General features: G+C 37.7%; 4 protein-coding genes across 5 annotated transcripts; 1 reads left to right on the forward strand and 3 right to left on the reverse strand.

Annotated features, from left to right (window-relative positions):
- Positions 1-104: 104 nt before the first annotated feature.
- On the reverse strand, positions 105-1,973 carry LOC147533554 (uncharacterized). The gene has a single exon (XM_086647139.1). The coding sequence runs from the start codon at positions 1,897-1,899 to the stop codon at positions 274-276; it is 1,626 nt and encodes a 541-aa protein (XP_086503265.1). The 5' UTR covers positions 1,900-1,973; the 3' UTR covers positions 105-273.
- Positions 1,974-5,748: 3,775 nt separating this feature from the next.
- On the reverse strand, positions 5,749-11,377 carry LOC147533555 (coatomer subunit alpha-1). The gene is made up of 4 exons (XM_086647140.1): positions 10,851-11,377; positions 10,337-10,573; positions 9,097-9,591; positions 5,749-8,959 (listed from the first exon to the last, which is right to left on the reverse strand). The coding sequence occupies exons 2-4, from the start codon at positions 10,542-10,544 to the stop codon at positions 6,012-6,014; spliced, it is 3,651 nt and encodes a 1,216-aa protein (XP_086503266.1). The 5' UTR covers positions 10,545-10,573; positions 10,851-11,377; the 3' UTR covers positions 5,749-6,011.
- Positions 11,378-12,080: 703 nt separating this feature from the next.
- On the reverse strand, positions 12,081-16,203 carry LOC147533556 (aldehyde dehydrogenase family 3 member F1-like). The gene is made up of 10 exons (XM_086647141.1): positions 15,604-16,203; positions 15,361-15,429; positions 15,133-15,229; positions 14,701-14,907; positions 14,404-14,528; positions 14,067-14,171; positions 13,772-13,944; positions 13,465-13,555; positions 13,241-13,390; positions 12,081-12,926 (listed from the first exon to the last, which is right to left on the reverse strand). Exons 1-10 carry the CDS (start codon positions 15,787-15,789, stop codon positions 12,687-12,689), a joined length of 1,443 nt encoding a protein of 480 aa, XP_086503267.1. The 5' UTR covers positions 15,790-16,203; the 3' UTR covers positions 12,081-12,686.
- Positions 16,204-17,928: 1,725 nt separating this feature from the next.
- On the forward strand, positions 17,929-20,702 carry LOC147533557 (agamous-like MADS-box protein TM6). 2 transcript variants are annotated; one of them, XM_086647144.1, is made up of 7 exons: positions 17,929-18,361; positions 18,456-18,522; positions 18,607-18,668; positions 18,747-18,846; positions 19,877-19,918; positions 20,006-20,053; positions 20,333-20,702. In XM_086647144.1, the coding sequence occupies exons 1-7, from the start codon at positions 18,174-18,176 to the stop codon at positions 20,504-20,506; spliced, it is 681 nt and encodes a 226-aa protein (XP_086503270.1). In that variant the 5' UTR covers positions 17,929-18,173; the 3' UTR covers positions 20,507-20,702. The 2 variants fall into 2 exon arrangements, with proteins under 2 accessions (XP_086503270.1, XP_086503268.1); XM_086647142.1 differs by having other exon boundaries at positions 17,960-18,361; positions 18,607-18,846.
- Positions 20,703-21,399: the final 697 nt, after the last annotated feature.

The following is a 21,399-nucleotide window of genomic DNA, read 5'->3' on the forward strand; positions in this document are numbered from 1 at the left end:
ATCTAGTTTCCACGTTAAATTTCTGCATACAACTCAAAAATATCTTGGACATTATAGTGTTGGTTATAATCAAACTTCGGGTACTCTTTTGTGTTCTAGCAAGATAATTAGAAAGAACAATTTAATTTCCAAGAGAACAAAAAAAACAAAGAGGCGAGATGCGTACTTTTGTCTTAATATATTTCTCATTACAATACAAAAACAAGATGCAAAACCACTGCGATCTTCTCCTTTATCTGACATATAATTGTTGAATAACAGTTAATTATGAACTCAAGTCGTCTTGCAAGGAGGAAGCGGATTGTCGCATAGGCCTTGGTTGCCCTCAAATGAAGAGGCAGGAATTTTAATATCGTGACGAGGTATTTTGCCGCTCAATAGGTTCGTGGACACATTAAAAACTTCAAGTCTGGGCAAGTTAAGTACCTTGGAAGGTATAGAACCTGTAAGCTTATTATTCTGTAAATAGATCTCAAACAACTCTGGAACATTACCTAGCTCAACTGGTATAGGACCAGATAGATTATTTCTTGAGATATCAAGAACATGAAGCCACGGAAGATTGCCTAAAGTTGAAGGTATTTCACCTGAAATATGATTGTATCCTAAGTACAAATTGTTTAGGCTCTCAAGGTCTCCAATTGATGATGGTAAACTACCGCGTAGTTTATTAAACTGAAGAGTTAAATGGATAAGATTTTTCAGCTTTCCAATTGATGTCGGTAAGCTACCAGTCAACTTGTTATTAGATAAGAAGATGTACTGAATAGAGACTAATCCGGAAATTGAACTAGGAATATTACCGGATAGCCTATTGTCATTCATATAGGCTCGGACTAAACTAGATAATCCTCCGAAGGAACGTGGAATAGACCCATTTAGCTTGTTACCACCATCCAAATATAGGAACTTGAGCTTCTTGAGAGAACCAATGGTGCTTGGGATTCTTCCTGAGAGTTTATTTCCTTGAAAAGTAAGCCACCACACCGACGATAATCCCCCAATACTTGGAGGAATAGGACCAGTTAGTTCATTTTGGCTTAGATCGAGCCAAGTAATGGATGACATGGACTCGAACATGGAGGTGGGCATTGAACCGGATAGATGATTTCCATTCATAGAGAGGTGGTATAATTTGGCTAATCCTCTAAAGGAACTCGGAATCGATCCGTTAAACTGGTTGGAACTCAGATCTAGGAGTATTAGTTCCTTTAAAGAACCCACAAAGCTTGGAATGTTCCCAGACAATTGGTTTCCATTGAGACGAAGATAGTTTAACAATGTTAGTTTCTCAATACTCGAAGGAAAGGAACCAGATAGCCTATTGTCGCCCAAATGAAGCTCGGTAAGGGAAGTCATAGATGTGAATAAGTTAGGTGGAATAACACCGGAAAGCTGATTGTTTTGGAGATAAAGCTTATTAAGGTGATGAAGATTTTGAAAAGTTGTTGGGATAGAACCTGAGAACTGATTGTTATTGAGATGGAGTTCAGTAAGGTTTGATAGTTTTCCAAGTTCGGGTGGTATAGGTCCTTGCAAGTCCGAGAGGCGACCGAGATGCAGAACTTGAAGAGACGAAAGATTGGCAAGAGATGGAGATATAGTTCCAGACATAGTTGATGGCAAATCATAATCTTTAGGTATCCCAGGAACGAGGCTAACGACACGACCAGTGGTGGGATCACAACTAACACTAGCCCATTGGGTGCAACAATCAGTGGACTCCGTCCAAGTTACAAACAATCGATAATAATTGTAGGTGATCTTAGCCTTAAAATCAAGCAGAGCGGCTCTGTCTATTTCGTTACAAGCTTGAGTTGTTGTGTTTGAAAATGTAGAGATCAAGGAGAAAGAAATAAGGAAGATGCAGAGTGAGAAGAATCTCATGGTACTACTCATAGTGAGAACTTCACTAATAATACTTGAGAATGGGATGAATGAAAGATGAGAAAAAAATGAGCTTATTCTTATAGAAGGTCAATTAAGAGGAGGAAGAGTTTGAAATACTTAAAGAAGCTAATGAGTTGACAAATTATACTATTAAGTTCGGAGAGTTGGTAATATAATACAACCGGCGTAATTATAGTGTCATTAATTACTTGCTAAATCTGGATTAATTGAGATAAAATATGTAGACACATGTGGGATAAATATATGATTGTCATAATTTGTTGTTTGAGATCTCTCATTGTGGCATTGGATTGGATAAGAACCCCATTGACATTGGATTTCGGTTTGAGAACCATCAGAGTGGTAGAGTCAACTCTTATGGATTCAAGTGATGATTTTTCTTTTCTTATAATGTGTAGAAGGAAGGAACAATTTTATGAATACAAAAATAAAATTGAAAAGCTTCCTTAAAATTTCAACCTTTGGAAGATTACAGGCAGTAGGAAATTCAACAGCAAATAACAGGCAGTAGGATTTGGAGAAGACAGCGACCATTTTGGAGTAAACAACGTTCTGTACGAACGCCGAAGGATAGTTGATAGCCAGGGTTTGATTTAGTTGAAAGCCCATCATTAGAGGAAGAAATAAGTTCTAACTAAGGTTTGAAATAGGGTCCATATGGATACTCACATTAACATATACTATCATTTTGTTGGATGGTATGGAGAAAGTGAAATTATTTGAACGACAATCACGTGTAGACCTAACTCTAATACTCAGTTGTAAAAGTTTGAAGTCAAACAAAAAAACAATTTCAAGTAAGTTGAGATTACTTGCGTCAATAAAAAAACACCCCAACAAAAGTAAAATCATAACTTAGATGAGTCAAAAAAGAGTTAGGTAAACAAAAATCAACTATATGTATAATAAGATTAACATCTACTCTTCATTTATTTATTTATTGCTTGCTACTATAAGGGCCCTTGGATCCCTCCCTTACTATCTTTGTCAATAGATAATGGTGGATACACCATTTAGTTATGAACTTGAGATGTCTTACAAGGAGGAAGTGGATTGTCGCATAGGCCTATATTGCCCTCGAATGAAGAGGCTGGAATTTCGAGATTGTGAGGAGGTATTTTCCCGCTCAACCGGTTCGTTGACACTTTAAAGTCTTGAAGTTTTGGCAAGTTGAGTACCTCTGAAGGTATAGAACCTGTAAGCTTATTATTCAATAAAAATATCGAAAGCAACTCTATGGCGTTACCTAGCTCAACTGGTATGGTACCAGATAGGTTATTTCTTGAGATATCAACAAGTTGAAGCAACTGAAGATTACCCAAACTTGAAGGTATTTTACCAGAAAAACGGTTGTCTGCTAAATACAAGTTGTTAAGGCTTTGAAGATCTCCAAGTGACGATGGTAAACTACCGTTTAGTTTGTTAAACTGAAGAGTAATAAATTGAAGGTTCCGAAGTTTTCCAATTGATGCTGGTAAACTACCTGTTAGCTTGTTATGTGATAAATAACACTGCTGGAGAGAAACTAGGCCGGAAATTGAACTAGGAATATTACCCGATAGCCTGTTGTCGTTCATATAGACTCCCTTTAACTTGGATAATCCTCCAAAGGAGCGTGGAATGGACCCGTTTAGTTGGTTACCACGGTCCAAGAATAGATACTCAAGGCTCCTAAGCAAACCAATGGTGCTTGGGATTCTTCCAGAGAGTTTATTTCCCCGGAAAGTAACCCACATAACAGATGTTAGTCCCCCTATGCTTGGCGGAATAGGACCAGATAGTTCATTTAGGCTCATATCCAGCCAATTAAGGGATGACATAAACTCGAACATAGAGCTGGGTAATGAACCAGATAGACGATTTCCGACCATAGAGAGATAGCCTAATTTAGATAATCCTGTAAAGGAACTTGGAATGGATCCATTAAACTGGTTCCAACTCAAATCTAAGGACGTTAGGTTCTTGAGAGAACCCAGTGAGCTTGGAATGTTTCCAAAGAATTGGTTTCCATTAAGAAAAAGCTTGCTTAACGACTTTAGTTTTACAATACTTGGTGGAAAGGAACCAGATAGTCCATTTCCGCCCAGATAAAGCTCAGTAAGGGATGTCATAGATGTCAAGATATCGGGATGAATTACACCGGAGAGCTGATTGTTTTGGAGATGAAGCTTACTTAGTTTACGAAGATGTTTGAAAGTTGTAGGAATAGAACCAGCGATCTGATTGTTATTAAGATGGAGTTCAGTAAGGTTTGATAGATTTCCAAGTTCGGGTGGTATTGGTCCTTGCAAGTCCCAGAAGCCACCGAGATGCAGCACTTGAAGAGACGTAAGATTGGCAAGCGACGGAGATATAGTTCCAGACATAGTTGATGGAAAATCATAATCTATAGGTATACCAGGAACGAGGGTAATGACACGACCAGTGGTGGGATCACAACTAACACTAAACCATTGGGTATTTGGGTGCAGCAATCAGTGGAGTCCTTCCAATTTACAAGTAATTGAGAAGGATCGTCAGTCATCTTAGCCTTGAAATCAAACAGAGCGGCTCTGTCTATTTCGTTGCAAGCTTGGGTTGTTGTGTTTGAAAATGTAGAGATGAAGGAGAAACAAACAAGGTGAGATGAAGAGTGAGAAGTATTTCATGGTACTCATAGTGAAAGTGAAAACTTCACTAGTAATATGGTTGGATCGAAGGGTTAAGAATTGGATGAATGAAAGAGGAGGAAGAGTTTGGAATACTTAAAGAAGCTAATAAGTTAACAAATTATACTAATAAGTTTGGAAAGTTGATATTATAATACTACCGGCGTAATTATAGTCATTAGTTACTTGCTAAATCTCGATTAACTTAATTAGAATATATATAAGCATAAGAATGGTAGAGTCAACTCTTATGGAATCGTCAACAGTTGGTAGCCCAAGTGGTTCCAAGGTGTTGACATAAACTCCAGAAAGCCCTGAAGGTCCCAGGTTCGAATCCCAGGCATGTTCTAGTTGGGCTATAGGCCCGGTCATGTTAGTGTTTGAGTGGGCGGTTGTCGAGCTTATCACATCTATGATGTATCAAATGCCAAATGTAACGACATACGTAGATCGTAGTCGACTTCCAAAAAAAAAAAAACTCTTATGGAATCAAGTGCTTTCATATATATATATATATATATATATATATATATACAAGCATAAGAGTGGTAGAGGCAACTCTTATGTATTCAAGTGCTTTTCTTACAAAAATGTCATGCTTGAACAATACACAAGGGCCAAGGCACTAAAGTAGGTTGTGAGGTTGATGTTGTTTTGGAGCTGCAATATGTAGAAGGAAATTTTCATTTAGATCCAAATAACGTGTCTAGAATTTCTATTTCTTTTGCAGATATAATAAGATTCGAACTCTAGTTTCTCAAGTGGATAGATATACATGTTACCGACACTGCCACACAAGTAGAGTGATTGAGTTTCAAGATTGTCAAATTCTCCCTTTTGGGCAATTCTCTTTACACTTCCTTTCTTTCTTCGCAAAACAGATAAAATTTCTAATTATCAATTAGAAATTACAACCATTAACAATAACAAGAGTCAAATAGAATATGAAATGAAATTTAGCGCGGATTAGTTACGCCTACAAGGAGAGTGATTTGGTTGGTCCCCATATGGATGTCAAATGAAGGATTAACTCTTAAATAAGATCCTTTATAACTTGCATCATTTTTTCAATACCTATATAAGATCATTCTAACACATAAACGTAAGAGAAACAAAAGTGGGCAATATCTTTGTATTGTGAGAAAGCTACAAATATTTAGTATATAGAAGGGAAAAAAAGAAGAAGAGAGAAACCAACCAAAAGCCAAAATTCTGAAGTTCTCTGTTTATTACACTGGCTGAAATTCATGATAACTGAAATTAAGAAACAATACAAAGCAAAAAAGTGAAAGGACAGAAAAAAAAAGAAGGGAAAAATCAAAACAATTTACTGAAACTGAAACTCATGTTTAATATTCCTACTTTATCTTTGCTTCGAAGTATTAAAATGACCAACGATACCATGGAAAGTATGTAAAGCGAACCGATTATGGGGAGCATAAAAATGGTTATCTATCTTATCTGGGAAGGAGAACAAAGCAGTCCCGAAGCATCTGATCCAACCACTGCTAAATCACAAACAGTACAAATCTGTCCCTCTTGGGCTGGTACAAACTTCGAACAACAGTATGGGCAGGTTACATCCTTCTGTCCACGGTATATTGGCACGTAAGTTGCCCCACAAACCACAAATGGATTCCTGAAGTCGTAGTTCAGCTGGGTTTCATCTTTCATGTTTCTCTCAGCTGCCTGCAGAACTTGCCGTGCTGTTTTTGATTGATTTTCAATGGTTGGGTTTGTTTCCAAGAGTCTTCTAGCAAAGTTCGCTGCAGTATTGAAGTTCTTTGCTTTGTAGCAAATGGTCATGGCATTTAGCAAAGCAAGTCTCAAGTGAGGCATTTGGAGATTGCAGTGTGTGAAATAGGCAGCTAACTCCTGCTGGCGTACTGGATTGTCTTTAAGCTCTCTCCTTTTAAGCTCCATTTGTAACCCAAGTACGTATTCTTTTGTTATAATGATCAATTCCTTGACTTCATCGACTTCCCTTCTTGATTCAACTACAATTAGAGGAATTGTGTGCAGGATACTAAGGAAGATACGAAGAGCTTCTGAAAATTTCCCATTTGTGGTGGCCTTGTAGCCAGACTTGAGTCTGCTGTCCAATTCCGAAAATTTGAACACGAGAGCTGGTGGGCCTCTAACATTAGGGCTAGCAGATTCACTCCACCCCTTTTCCACTGCCAATGTGATTACTGGGGACGAAGAGAAAGCCTGTAGATAGGTGTGACTTCCAGTGTGTAGATCAAGGAACATGGGTTTTAAAGGAGTGAAGTTCTTTATACCCAGTTGGCGGCTCAGCAAGCGCATTGCTGTGTCGAAGTTGCCAGCTGCTGCGTGTTCACCAGCGAGAGATGATTTCTGGATCCATATCTGACTTACGGGCATGCCAGGAGTCGGAGTTACGAATATAGAACGGGCATTAACTGAAGCCTTTGGTGTATCATGTTCTGGCGGGAGATCTAGGTCTTCTAGGTCCCATCCTTCCTCTTCATTTCCTTCATTCACTTCCCCATCTTCATCTACTACTTCAACATTTCCATTTTGCATATGATCCACGTTATCGATATCCAAGTCTTCACCCCAGTCACCATCGGCAGCCTCTTCCTCTTCTTCTTCTACTCCCCTGCCCAAGTTGTCAAGGCCTCCCTCGAAAATGCCTTTCGTGACCCTTAACAAGGGCCAGTCCCCACCACACATAATGGGGTTTGGAGGCATTAGTAGTGAAGGCACTTTCCCTTCCGGTAAAGAGGGTACATTATCTCCCAACTCCTCTGCTAGCCTCTCAGCAACATCCTGGAGCCCATGAACAGAAGCTGTAGCATAAGCAAGGGGCAAATGACCTGCATTTTCCAAGATCTTGACCCGCTCGCGGATGTCTCCCAAGTACAGGGCATTATGGAACTGACCCATCACATCATTCTTGACTTCGGCAATTTTCAGCATTTTTGATAGCTTGTCTATGTTACCTGTTATGAGATACAAGAAGGATAGTCTCTCGAAGTTTTTCGTCCTCTGATATGCATATTCTACAATTCCAGCATTTCCCTGACGAAGAGCCTCTACCCCCAATTTATACCAGTGATCTTTCTCATCGATCTCCTTTGCTGAAGCAACAGCTATTTGGATATTACCACTCTCTAATGCCAAGTTAAATCGGGTCCTTTCATCTTTTACAAAATGAAGAGCAACCTCAGGAAAGCCTTTCTGTTGTAGATATGCAATCATGGCCTGTCCACAAAGCTGTGAGCTCCTGATCATGTTCATAACCTGGTCGTATTTCTTCTTGAGAAGGGAGAGCTTGAAAACATACTCTGTCGGATCAATAGCTATGGCACGGGTTTTCCCATCCCTGTCTAAGCAAAAGATAATATTTCCACTAACCTTGGTCATGTATATTGGGACATCAAGAGTCCTAATGATACCACTATCCCCATTAGGAAGACAATACTTGATGTGGTTTAATGTTGTATATATGAAGACTCCGTTGTCATCCCAGGCTCCACTCTTTACACGGATTGTCTCATGAAGTGTGCATCGATGCACCAGTTTCTTACTGGCAATAATAATAGCGTGCTTGCTTAATAATGCAACAGACTCCATGTCATTTGACCAGATGACGTATTTAACAAATGGAGTTTGAAGTTCTCCGAGGACAAGCCTCTGTTGGAGATCAAAGATCACCACTTTATCCTCTGATCTGCACAACAAGTTGCCAGTCCCAGCATAGAATATAGCATCAGTAGCTATGGGAAGTCCACTCTTCTTCACAATTTCGTTATTAAGATTCTTAACCAACACTTGATTGTTGCTCTTATCCAGAACAGCGAACCTATTTCGAGCTACAAAGATCGCTGATCCTCCAAGTCCCCTCTTTGCCTCTTGAAACGTATCACCCCTGCCCGAGTTTTCTTTGGGCACTATATATAGTTCATAAGATCCTCCATCGACATCAGAACAGATCAAGATAGCATTTTCAGTAGGGCTATAAGACATAGTCCTTGGTCCCTGATTCAAAGTAGTTGACCCAGGCCTTCTGATTGGGATAACTTGAACCTCTTTCTGACTTGAAAATTCGTAAAAGCGTAGAAACCTGTCTTTGACATAGTATAGAGAATCACCACTGACAGAGAATGCAGGGCGCTCTCTTTCCAACTTAAACACAATCATACCACTATCATGACCTGCAGCCATGAGGTTCATCTCGGGATGCAGTGCAAGTATCCAGAACCGATCGTGTTCCCTGCGGAAAGTCTGAACCCCGGTACGCTTTGTAACATCCCACACACGGATACTCTTGTCTTCTGAATTGGAGATAATAATGTCTTGCCTGGCATGGAACATAACACACGACACGTTATTCATGTGTCCTCTTAGTGTATCTACTTCCCAAGCCTTTGTATCTGAAAAGAAAAGTTAGTTGACATAAGTTGTTTGTATCAGTCTATGAAGTCCTAAGTTACACTGTTATATGGAGAATGGAAAAGCCAAAAATACAGGTAAAACTGAGGAATATGATCAGATATTTTCATAGGTCTACCATTCATTCGCCATAGCTTCACTTGACGATCGTCTGCTCCCGAAACAATTAGAGGCAAGCTGGGATGGAATGAAGCCCAATTGACACCCCGATCATGACCTTCCAAGACATACTTGACAACAGCATCAACTCCACCAAATAAATCAGTATTCATCTGACTCAACCGTAAGATGTCATCTGCTGGGGACACTGTCTTCTTCCTTAATGCACCGATATCCCAGACACGAACAGTCTGATCCAAAGAAGCCGAAACAACAAGATCTTCCTTAGGGTGGAAGGTGGCACACATAACATAATGATTATGCCCGGTCAAAACAGAAACACAGGTACGAGACTGCCAGTTCCATATTCTTATAGTCTGATCATCACTTGCACTAACAATCCAGGGATACTCATTGTGAAACTGAACAGTACGGATATAATCAAGATGCCCAAGAAGGGTGAACAGACACCGGTGCATCTTGTAGTTCCAGACTTTAATCTTGTAATCATCTCCTGCAAAACTCAGTGTTCAATTCCATATCAAGTACTGTCTTAGAAATCAATCGACAAACAAACCTTACACGTAACAGAAAGGCAAGTATCCACTGTAATTGATTGCTGTGTAACTTAAAGAAATAGTCAAATTGGGTTACCATTAACAATGAATTGAGTAGAACGTAAATCAGATCAATTTTCAACCCGAAGAATTTAAATCAACAAGCAACAAAACAAGGTCCTGACATAGAAGGCGATAATTCACTTTGTTTCCCTCAATCTAGAAGATAAAGTTTTACTAATTGTGATAATGCATAACTGTGGTATGAAACTAACCCACAATGTTTAAAAAGCGTTTTTTAGGCCACAATGCGGTTTTCTTTGACAATAGCGGTAGAGAGGCGTAGCTTCAATTTCATATATTTTAATAGTAATGTTAAAGGATATGAATGTTTTTGGTCACTCCTACCCTTTTGACAACCTCTAGAAGTTAAAGAAAAACAGGGGAAGTTACAACAAAACCGAGACATAAGTTCCGATGTGCTACACCTATACTTTGCCTCGAGGCGTACACATTGATGCACATCTTATATTCTTATACGCCTTTTTAAACATTGCTACCCCATTTCAGGATTCGCTTAAGATAACATTACTAGCATGCTATAAGCAATAACAAGAAGAAACCCCAGAGAATACTAGCAATGGAGAACCCCAAATGCTTAAAAAATGCACCACATTACAACACAGGGATATAAATTAATACCTCCAGAAACAAACAATGGCTGAGATTTATGAAAATGAACACCACGAACAGGTCCATCATGTTCGTCAAATCTGTCAATGAGAGTCCCCATCCTGTAATCCCATAGCTGGATCACACCACTGTGAAGACTGGCTAGGATCCATGGCCTCTTGCTATGAAAACTCAATCCTTTCACCCGATTACTCTTTGTCTCGAACTTCGTCAACATCTCGCAAATCAAATCCTAACTAATGAAAACTGCATAAAAGAATGATATTCAATCACAACTGTCAGTAACGGAAGAACAAAATTATCTTCCCTACCACCACATAGACACATACACATACCAAACAAAATCACAATCAAAACCACATAGATCCAATTGAATTGAATTGAATTACCAATCAAGATTTGGTCTTAAGCATTTGATTTGATAAAACCTAATGTTCGGAAAATGACTAGATCAACAATTTAGAAATATCAAAGTTCAAAGATTATTTGAACGCAGAAAAGATCTAGAGAGAGAAAATTTTACCTTAGATCTGATAGAGACTAGTATATCAAACGAAACCTATCATCGCCTAAGCAATCACAACGGCAAAGGCAGCAGGAAAAGAAGTCGGTGAAGGAAAACTAGGTGGTGTGAAGGATAAGCAGACAGATGGGTGTAGGTTAAGGAGAAGCCTCAGATCGAAAGATCTGAGAAGAGAGTGAAATAGAAAAAAAGGGTTTTGTTTTGAAATTTTTATAGATCGTTTTCTGGCAGATCTAGATTTGGGCTTTGAGTGTATTTTGTTTCTAAAGGGAGACGCAACAAGCATAAAAGGGAAATAAGAGAATGGTCCTTGACCGGTCTTCACATTTGAACCTAGCACTCACCATTTTCGTCCCCAACGCAAGGGTCTCGGGTTTGGATTCACTGGAAGTGCAAATCCAAACGTATTAAACTTAGGTATAAATAAAGTAGTTTCTGTGGCCTTTAGACCATTTAATTTCGTCATGCTTTATGCCAGATAATTTCGTCGGATTTTATGCCAGTAGTATTTCAACAGTTATCGTGTTAAACACATCGTATCGATTTATCACAATGCCTTTGTAAAGACCATTGTAGTCAATATTCAAAAAAAGAAAAAAATTGTCGGAGAGAGTAGAGGAAACAAAAAAATTTTCCAGAGTACAAAATTTTGGATGGAAAGTTTTGAACAAAACTTTTTGTTTTCTCTCAAGCCCCCAACACCATTTCATGTCACGTCGGCAGGGGTCGCTAACAAACTACCATTGTCGACGACCTTTACCTCCTCCGACCACAGCCACCTCCAACCACCACTTATATCACCATTTCTCTCCTCTCTTTCTTCTTCCTCTTTCTCTCTTCATGCCTTTCTCCTCATCTTCTTTCTCTCTCTAACTGTTTGGCGAAGGAAAGAGACCCCCTCATCGGAACACCGATTGGTTTGAGGAGAATTCCCTTAAACCACTGGTTGTGCTCTGGCGTCAAAAAAAAATAGAGAGGGAGTGGGACGAAGGAGGAGAGAGAAACAAAAAAAATCCAGAAGTAGTGGAGGTCAAAGGTAGTGGCCGGAAACGGTGATTGGGGATGGAAGAGAAGATGAAATTTTATTGCCCAAGAAAATGTTCTTATTTTCCCCAACGCGCCAGCCTTGAGTTTTTTTTTTTTTTTGATGAATGCCTTGAGGTTATATGCACTCACATCTCATCTCATTTGAGAAGAAAAAATATTTTTTATGTGATTCTGTACAAAAAATAAAATAAAATAGTGAGTGCATTAGAGTTCTCTTTTACAAATACAAGATGAGAAATTTTGGACTATCCTAGAGGCATCTGGGTTTCAACAACAAAAAAAAAAAAAATAGAGGCATCTTGGGGGGGGGGGGGGGGGGGGGGGGGGGGGCGGGCGGGGCCGCGGGGGGTTGAGCTGTAGGAACTTCTCAAAAGGCCACCCTGAGTCGTAGAATCCGCCTCAGTCCTCTGGTAGGCTCATAGCCAAAGGTACATATTATCCGTCCAGTCCAACTGATGATGATATTGATGCCTACTTCACTTGACAGAATGTAGGCTCTTTTCAAATTACAGAGTTTGGACTTCGAAATCGGGAAGTATTTTGAGTTTGGGAGTGTCTATAGCCAAATCAGAGGTTCTAATTTCTCTCCGAAGGTTATTAGAGTCTAATCCTTTTTTAACACCCTCATTTATTGGTTGAGCGAGGACTTCAAGATTCAATACATTACATTTATCACATCGCCAAGATACAATCTTGAAATACATCACGGGACTTACAAAAATAACTTAAATAGTATCATCATTGGGAATGGCTAAACCATTGAATCTAATCAGAGAAATACTTGATTGACTAGTATTTCTTGAGACCCAGCATGAGTAGAAGTAATCCAAGGTAATCGAAGTCATATGCCAATTTTACAAATTGCAGCTTGAAGTCACTCCATGGAGGATACCTAGGCTCGATTTCAACCAAAAAGCTTCTTCGAAGAATTGCTTTCCCATGACTAAAAGTGTCGAACGAGAATTTCCCATGGTACTTCCCGTACCCACTTTCACCAACACCTCCGAATGGTAATTCGTCACACACATACTGCAAATTAAAATATAACCTTATGATCCAATAGACACAAAACCAGACGTTGCAGAGATGTCGAGAGCTTTTTTACATTATATAGAGCTACTAAAAAGGAGATTGAACTTTTAGTTTGTTAAGGGATGAATGTTTTAAAAAGAGCGAATTTTGACATCTTTTTGTTGGAATTCCTCAATGAGGAGCTCAATTATGTTATTTTGGTCACCCATTTTAGGCAAAACTTTCGAGTTAAGAAATTCAATATTGTTTAATATCATCGATGAAAGCACTCTATGCTTAAAAATGTTCAAACGATATGAAACTATTTGTACCTGAAGACTGACGTCGTTAAGTGTTACGCTTCCTGAAGACGTCTCTGATAACACCCGTCTCCTTAGATTTTCGTTGTGGGAGAAAACATATATTGCCAAAGATCTGGGCCTTGAATTTATAAATTCAACACTTTCTTGAATGTCCTTTAACTGCAAACGAAGACGGAAATTCAAATGACTCAAATCCAATTAAAATTTATTAGCGGTAGAGGCTGATTTGTTACTGTGATTATTGGAAGCAATGGCCCAAAGATTTCCTCTGTCATGATTTCAGCTTCTAGTGGGGGATCTAGTAGAATTGTTGGCCCAATTAACCTAGTAAAAATTTGGAAAAAAAACAATGGTTATTATTCACTACATTGAAAAAATTTTCGTGATAAAAGCTAAACAAGCAGATCATCTGACCAGTACTGCTTTAGCTGTACTTGACATTTAACTTCGTGTCGACTGAAACTATTGCCGGTCAAAGACTTGTAAGGTATAAACATTTTATTTCGAATCAGACGATAAGGTAGTAGGGATAGTATTTACATTTTCTCTTCATTAAGTGTACCACCATAAACTATGGAAGATGCAACTGCAGGTTCTTCAATGAGACCCTTCAACCTTCCGAAATGGCGCTTGTTTACAATCCTTGCAACATTTTTCGGTTCGTTTGGATGATCAGTGTGGAATTTTTTGATAGTTTTCTTCAATAATTCTATCTGAAATTGGTTTATTTTAAATCTTAGCAGGGTTAATCAAGATACCACAAGTTGATTGAGATTAGCAAGGTTATAAAGAGAAGAGAAGCATATATACTGAAAATAAGTAATGAAATGTTTACCAATTTAGAAGCAAATTTTTCTTCGACGAGTATATAATCAACAGCTAAACATGCTTGACCACTACAAGTTCCCCATTTTCCCCAAGCTATTCTCTTCACGGCTACCTTCTCCATCATGACAACGTACACAAAAAAAAAAAAACATTTAAATTTGCTTTTTTAGGAAGGCTTGAGAACGTGAATCATATTTTATCAAGTCTTATTGTTTTGGTAATTGGTATCCGAGGAAATTTTGCTAGTGGAATATAAAACATTGTTATTCTAAATGACAGATAGAGCCTAAATACTTTCTTTTTCTCGAAAGAGAAACAAGTAAAGAGAAGGTAATGATCCGTACCTCTAAGTCGGAAGAGCTCAAGGAGTGATCAAAGATGACAGGGCATTTTCCTCCTAACTCTAGAGTAACGGGGGTTAAATGCTTGGCTGCAGCAGACATGACTATACGTCCTACTCTTTGATTCCCTATGAGTTAGAACGGAAACAAAAAATGAGCAAAGTGTCAGTAAGAAGCATTCCTTTTTTTTCCTAATACAGTAAGATTTGAATCTTCGTATCTACCAACTGAAGTGGGTCATTTCACAATAAGAAACATTTCTTAAGAAGTTATTAAACAATTATGCTTAACAAGTATTACCGGTGAAGAATATCTTGTCCCATTTATGTTCTAGAAGTTGAGCCCCGACGTTAACCCCTCCTTCGATGACTTGGATGGCTTCACTGTCTAGATACCGAGGAATGAGATTTGCAAGAAGTGAAGAACATGAAGGTGCAAGCTCTGAAGGTTTTAGAACCACTGAGTTTCCGGCCGATATAGCTCCGATTAATGGTTCTAAAGCTAACCCTGTACCGAATATATTATAATCAAAGTCATTTATTGGAACTCATCTACCAATAGAAGTTTAATCTAAACCGAGTGTTAGGCTGTAAGGAAAACTTTGCCCCGAACTAGTACAAGTGATGGGTTGATATCAACATAAACTTTTTACGATCTCATATTCGAAAAAACAGGTTATATATATGTTGATTCGGAAATATTTACCAATAAGTTAAGATTTTAACTACGTACCGACTGGAAAGTTCCAAGAGGAGAATATGAGAACGAGGCCGAGTGGTTCAGGCAAGATTTGCCCAGAACTAGGAAAAAAAAGCAGTGGTATTCGACCCTGAATCGAAAAATATGTAACACAAAATAGTCTTACAATTCAAATTGATTACACATATTAGTCACATCCATTGATCCAAATTGCTTAACAAACAACATAAATTCAATTCAGAAGGAAAGAGAAATACTCACAGATTTTGGTGACATCCATTGATCCAAATTGCTTAAAGAAAATTTCAAAGATTTTACCAAAATTCCTATCTATATCAAGACATAAATGAATATGTTAGCATTTTTCGACTTCTAATAAATTATTTTGACAAACATATATTTATATGCCCCCCACAGATTGACTCTACCACAACCTAGGACTACTAACTCGTAAAACGAAATGATCTACACAAAATGAATTCAAATTAAAAAAAAAAAACTTACCTCATCACGATAGCTCTCGACACGAGGTTTGCCTAGATCCTCATCAAGAGCTTGGTAGAAGCTTTCTTCTTTTTCAAGAAGGAGCTTAAGAAGTGCTTGTAATTGAGTTTTCCTCCAACTACCATTTCTTGTCTTCCCACTTCTATAAGTTTCTCTTAGCTTATTCATTCTTCCTTCAATATCCATCAAAATCAATTGTTTCTCTTCTTCTCTCTAAATTTCTCTTTCTAATAACAACTTTATTTTTTTCTCTTCCTAGTTTATTGTTTCACTTCTTGTATTCCCATCTTGTCTACTCTCTCTGCTCCTATACTTATTAATTAGTACTAAGAGTATTATTCATGGAGTACTACTTGTCAAGTTAATATGGTGGGTTAGATCATAAATGCACAACCATAAACTACTCATGAAAAATTAAAGGTTGTCAAGAAAGGCTCAATTTCAAGTTTCTTTATTAGGGGGGGCTAATTTTATGGTGGAGATGGAAAGAAGCAGGTACCAAAGTCCCATCTTTTTCAAACACTACATATGATCACACACCTTTTGTATGGTTTCTCTCATGCGGATGAAATGTAGTTCGGTTTGAGTTGGTTGGTCCCCATTTTGCTCCCCCATCGATATTAATGATATAGATGACAAGGCATAAGTACCGACGCCTTATGGAGCACATGTAATACTGTAGTACGTGAACGTGTTACAAATTTTTTTTTTTTTTTTTTTTTTTGTTGAGGAGACGTGTTACAAAATGGTACACGAAAAGGTATAACATGTGACCTATAGGCGCTAATATGTTCTGAAGCATATTAGATAGTGATATAGGATGTATCGCAAACATATGACATGCTATAAGAAGTCAGAAACTGATTAATATTCTTGTGTATTGGACGTTATCCTATAATCTTGCCATTATAAATCACTTGTGATTGAGATAAATGTCTCATCACTAGCGCATATATACGACCCAATTTGGTTATTGACTTCATCAATTAGTTCAGAGATATCCAAACATATTTACTCCGTTAGTCAATTAGGCATTAAATAATTCGCTCCTAACTCAAGGTCATCTTTATGAAATAGTTTGAATATTATAAAAAGATCCGGGGATGAGTTTTAGGTCCAAAATCTCACAGCCAATGGGATTAGAATCCAAAGATAATATTAAATAGAAAATAAATCCACTAGGAGTAATTTACATGTCTACCCTCTCTTTTCTCTACTATTACCTAACCTATCCCAGGTTAAATAAAATTGCCCATATTAGAAGATATAAATAGCTTTTAAGTTCCATGAAAATAATTCTTGAATAAGAAGTTTTTACTCCTAAAAAAAGTTTCTTTTTTCTTTTGAAGGAATGTTTCCCTAATCTTTTGACTAAAAAAAATCGACCATAACTCTCTCTTCTTCAGTTCACCGAGATAAACCTAAAGAAATTGCAGAGAAAATTCATCCATACTTTTTAGTCTTCACTTGAAGAAAACAAGAAGAACATGGTGCTCAATGGATTATAGATCTCTTTCTACCATATTCTCGTTTTTTTTTTCACGATAGATTATTGCACCGTGCATTGGTTTGTTGTTTATATTCTTAAAGCTAGGATATCAATCTTTTTCTTAAATTTTTTTCTGTAAATTCAAATATGACCCCCTATTTTCATACAAATGCCATAACTACCCCTCCCATTAATGTATTTTCAAAATAAAATAAACAAGAAAACTTAAATTCCACCACCTCACTTCCCTCTCCACCACTCATCTCTCTCTCCACCTCACCAGTCTCTTCTCCGAACAAAATTTTTTTATTTTTTTTCTCTCATCCCTCTCTCTTTCTAAAAACTCCAGCAAAGGAGGTTTCCCTTCGCCGGAGTTTTGGTTTGTTGAAGAACAGACTAGATTTTTTTTTTGTGTGAAGGTCGCCGACTGGAAAATTTCCCGGCCGACGACCTTCATCGGTGAAGAGATTGGTGAGGTGGAGAGAGAGAGAGAGGTGAGTTGGAGAGAGAGGTGACGTGGAGAGAGATGAGTGGTGGATATGGAAGTGCGGTGGAATTTAGGTTTTCTTTTTTATTTTATTTTGAAAATACATTAATGGGAGGGGTAGTTATGACATTTGTATGAAAATAGGGGGTTATTTTTGAATTTATAGAAATTTGAGGGTCATATTTGAATCTGGTCACAAAGTAGGGGCCAAATAGGAATTAACTCAAAAAAAAAAAAATCAAAACAGCATATCCAAACAGTAAATCTCTCTTGTTTGTCGTATATTAAAGTGGGGCTCAGTGAGTTGATAGTGACCGATTCTAAAACTGGTTGATCACCAGACTGATCAGCTTCAAAGTAACTGCAAACCTTTCATAGATATAGCAATTTTATTTCTACTGTTAGAAACTTCAAAAAAATGGAACCTCTTCTTCCTCTTTTCTACTCCTTTTCCATCATTTCCTTCTTTCATCATTCATCCACTTTCAAATCTCATTATTATCATCACAATTCACACAGAGAGAAAGATGAAGAGATTTTCATCTTACCACCTTTCATTTCTCATTTTTCTCTCTCTAATTTGTTAGGAAAATAATGGGAAGAGGAAAGATAGAGATTAAGAGAATCGAGAATTCGACGAACAGACAAGTAACTTATTCAAAGAGAAGAGCTGGTATTATGAAGAAAGCTCGTGAGTTAACTGTTCTTTGTGATGCTGAAGTTTCACTTATTATGTTCTCAACTACTGGAAAATTCTCTGAATATATCAGTCCTTCTGTTTCGTAAGAAGTTCTTCTACATCTAATTATTGCTTTTTCCTTGATTTTTTTCCTTCCTTCATTTTCCCCCTTGACGATCTTCTTTCGTTTTCTTTAGGACAAAGAGGATGTATGATCGGTATCAACAAGTTTCAGAAACTAATCTCTGGAATTCTCACTACGAGGTCTCTCTCTCTCTCTCTCTAGATCTCTCTCTTACCTCTTGATTTGACTGAAACATGATCTGTTGTGCTTGGTTGATTTTGCAGAGTTTGCAAAATAACTTGAACAAGCAGATGGAGATTAACAATAGACTCCGCAGAGAAATTAGGTATTTATCAAAGTACTTCTTTGTTGTTGTATTTTCTTTGGTTAGGATGTTAATTTTAGGGCAAAAAATGAATGATAGGCAGAGGATGGGAGAGGATTTGGATGATCTGAGCAGCAATGAACTTCGAAGTCTTGAGCAAAATCTGGAAAGCTCTCTGAAGGTTGTTCGTGAGCGAAAGGTAATACGTAATTAGATTTTTTTTTTTTGAGGATTCGACTACGGTCTACGTTAGTCGTTACAAGGCATTGATGCATCATGGAGATGTAATGAGCACGATAACCGCCTAATTTAAACTGAGAATGAAAGAGGCCTAAAGCCCGACAACGAAGTGGCCTAAAACCCGACAAATTATTACATTATTCATAGCCTAAATTACATAGGATAAATCTTGATGGCAACTGCTTCCACCGAGGCTCGATCCCACGACCTCATGGTCTTAAGAGGGGTGTCCAACCGTTACACCAAAGGGTGGTGTACATTTTACTTGTTTCTTTCACTGAGATGAGAAAATTAGGTTTATGTTCTTAAGCTCAAATTACATTCACTAGGATTCCACTTCATTGTCTTCATATTTACAAAAAAAAAGTGTACCAGTTGAGGTTTGATTAGGCCTTTAGAAGTTGAATTTTCACAAACTAAGCAACCCACCGAACGACCCCTATATGTCAGTCAGTATATGTTCGATCACCTTGATTTGGCAGATACAAGAGAACTCATCATGGGGCTTGGCTGGGCACATACCTAGACAACCCAACACACCTATTAACGAACCATAGGGTGCTGCCACGGCACAACCCAACGTGAGCTTCCACATGGTACCTCTGGTTCGAATAGATGACATTCTATATAGACAAACATACATGTGACGCTTTCTTTGTACCTTTTCTTTCTTTTTCTTTTTCGCAATGTCATGGGTTTTCACTTTATGTAATGAAGCATTTCTGAGAAAATACAGGATTCAATGATTTTTCTTCATCTTAAATCTTCTACTTGTTGATCTTGAATCCCCTACTATGAACTTATCAGTTTTATCAGATCATTGAGGTTTAAAAACTGTTCAATGGGATGGTAGTTTGTCTACTTTGTTCTTGTGAATTGAGGTTGCATTTCTTACCAGTGTTTTTTGTTTTGGGTTAGCTAGAAATAAAAAGTTATCGGATATTTTGTAACTAATAAGCTCATAACTATTTGTTTTTTTGTCTAAACAGTATCATGTAATTAGTACTCAGTCTGACACATACAAGAAAAAAGTAAGTTCATTATTCTCCAAATACTACCATCATCCTTTCATGTGTTGATATAAAACAACGTTTCATGCAAATATCGGGATAATGCAGATAAGGAACCACGCAGAAACACATCAAAATCTCCTGCGTGGAATTGCGGTAAGCATATTCCACACTTCTTCATCTTAATTTCTCTATAAGGTTATACATCTAGATGCCTAGATCAACCCCTGCTTACTTGACCTCTTCGAACATCTGGGTTCAATATTTCCATGAGTGAATACACTTATCTGTATGACATGTTGGCAGTGAAAGGTGAGATGAGTTCGAACGAGCAAGTTGAAAGCTAATGGTAGCACTATTGTTTCTTTATTTTCATGGGTACTGTCTTGTTGTCAAGATTGAAAGTGTAATATTTAATATTCTTCTTTGTTTCAGGAAGAAAGAGACGAGGATGCTTACTATACCTTAGCTAATCAAGATCTGGACTGTGAATCAGCGATAGAAATGGCGAATGGTGGTGTTAACATATTTGCTTTTCGTCTGCAACCAAGCCAGCCTAATCTTCATGATGGAGCGCGATACAACTCTCACGATCTACGCCTTGCATAAGTACGTAAGAGGATGAATTACATAATATATATATATATATTAATATGGATGAATTTGAACGGAGATGGCGGTGTTTTATGAAACTGAATCATGCATGTATTAGGTTCTGTACTTACCTATGAACTACTATGCTTCTGAATTCTGCCTATTTAATTCCTTTGAAGCTATAAATATATAGGCTTGGAATTAATGAACACCACCTAAGAGTTTCTTAATAGGACTTGTTTCAGCCAGACTGAGTTTGTGCTAGGTCGTAGTAAGTCCACATTGCCTGGGGGAGCGTTCAAAGTCTGATAGATAGACGCGATGCCAGTAAGTTAGTTTGGGCTAGGCCTTTCAAGTTAGGCTTGCGCTCACAGCTAGGATAAAATGCATATTGAAATTTAGACGAACAATAGTAGTAAATCATATTGATGTTAAATTAGAGCCTAAATAACGAGTTGGACGGACTTGAAATAGGCGATAATGACAATTTTGGACAAATATCATGATGTAATGAAGGCCGGTGCTGTTTAGAGAGCTATTTAGTGCTATTTAGAGAGTTGACTATTTGTAGATACACTTTTTGCTATTTACAGAGAGTTTGACTTTATCACATCTTATTAGGTATTTAGAATTAAACCCCTATTTTATAGATAGGTCCTTCCCTCCATCTAAAAGACTAAAACCCTTCATCTCTTCCCTCTCAAGAATTCTTAAAAGAATTTCAACTTTTATCTTAATGTGATAGGATTTCAAGGTTTTTTTAGATACTTTTCAAAGAAATCTTGTTATGGATTTATCTAGAATCATATATACTTATGGAAGTAGATTTCTCTTTAGCTCTTTAGGTAGTTTTCAAAGAAATCTTGTCATAGAAGAAATGAGATTCTGTTGTCATATTTTTTGTTGGT

The sequence above is a fragment of the Eschscholzia californica genome, unplaced genomic scaffold (genome assembly GCF_041429995.1).
Source record: "Eschscholzia californica isolate CP2 unplaced genomic scaffold, dmEscCali1.0.p SCAF_6, whole genome shotgun sequence".
Classification (NCBI taxonomy): Eukaryota; Viridiplantae; Streptophyta; class Magnoliopsida; order Ranunculales; family Papaveraceae; genus Eschscholzia; species Eschscholzia californica.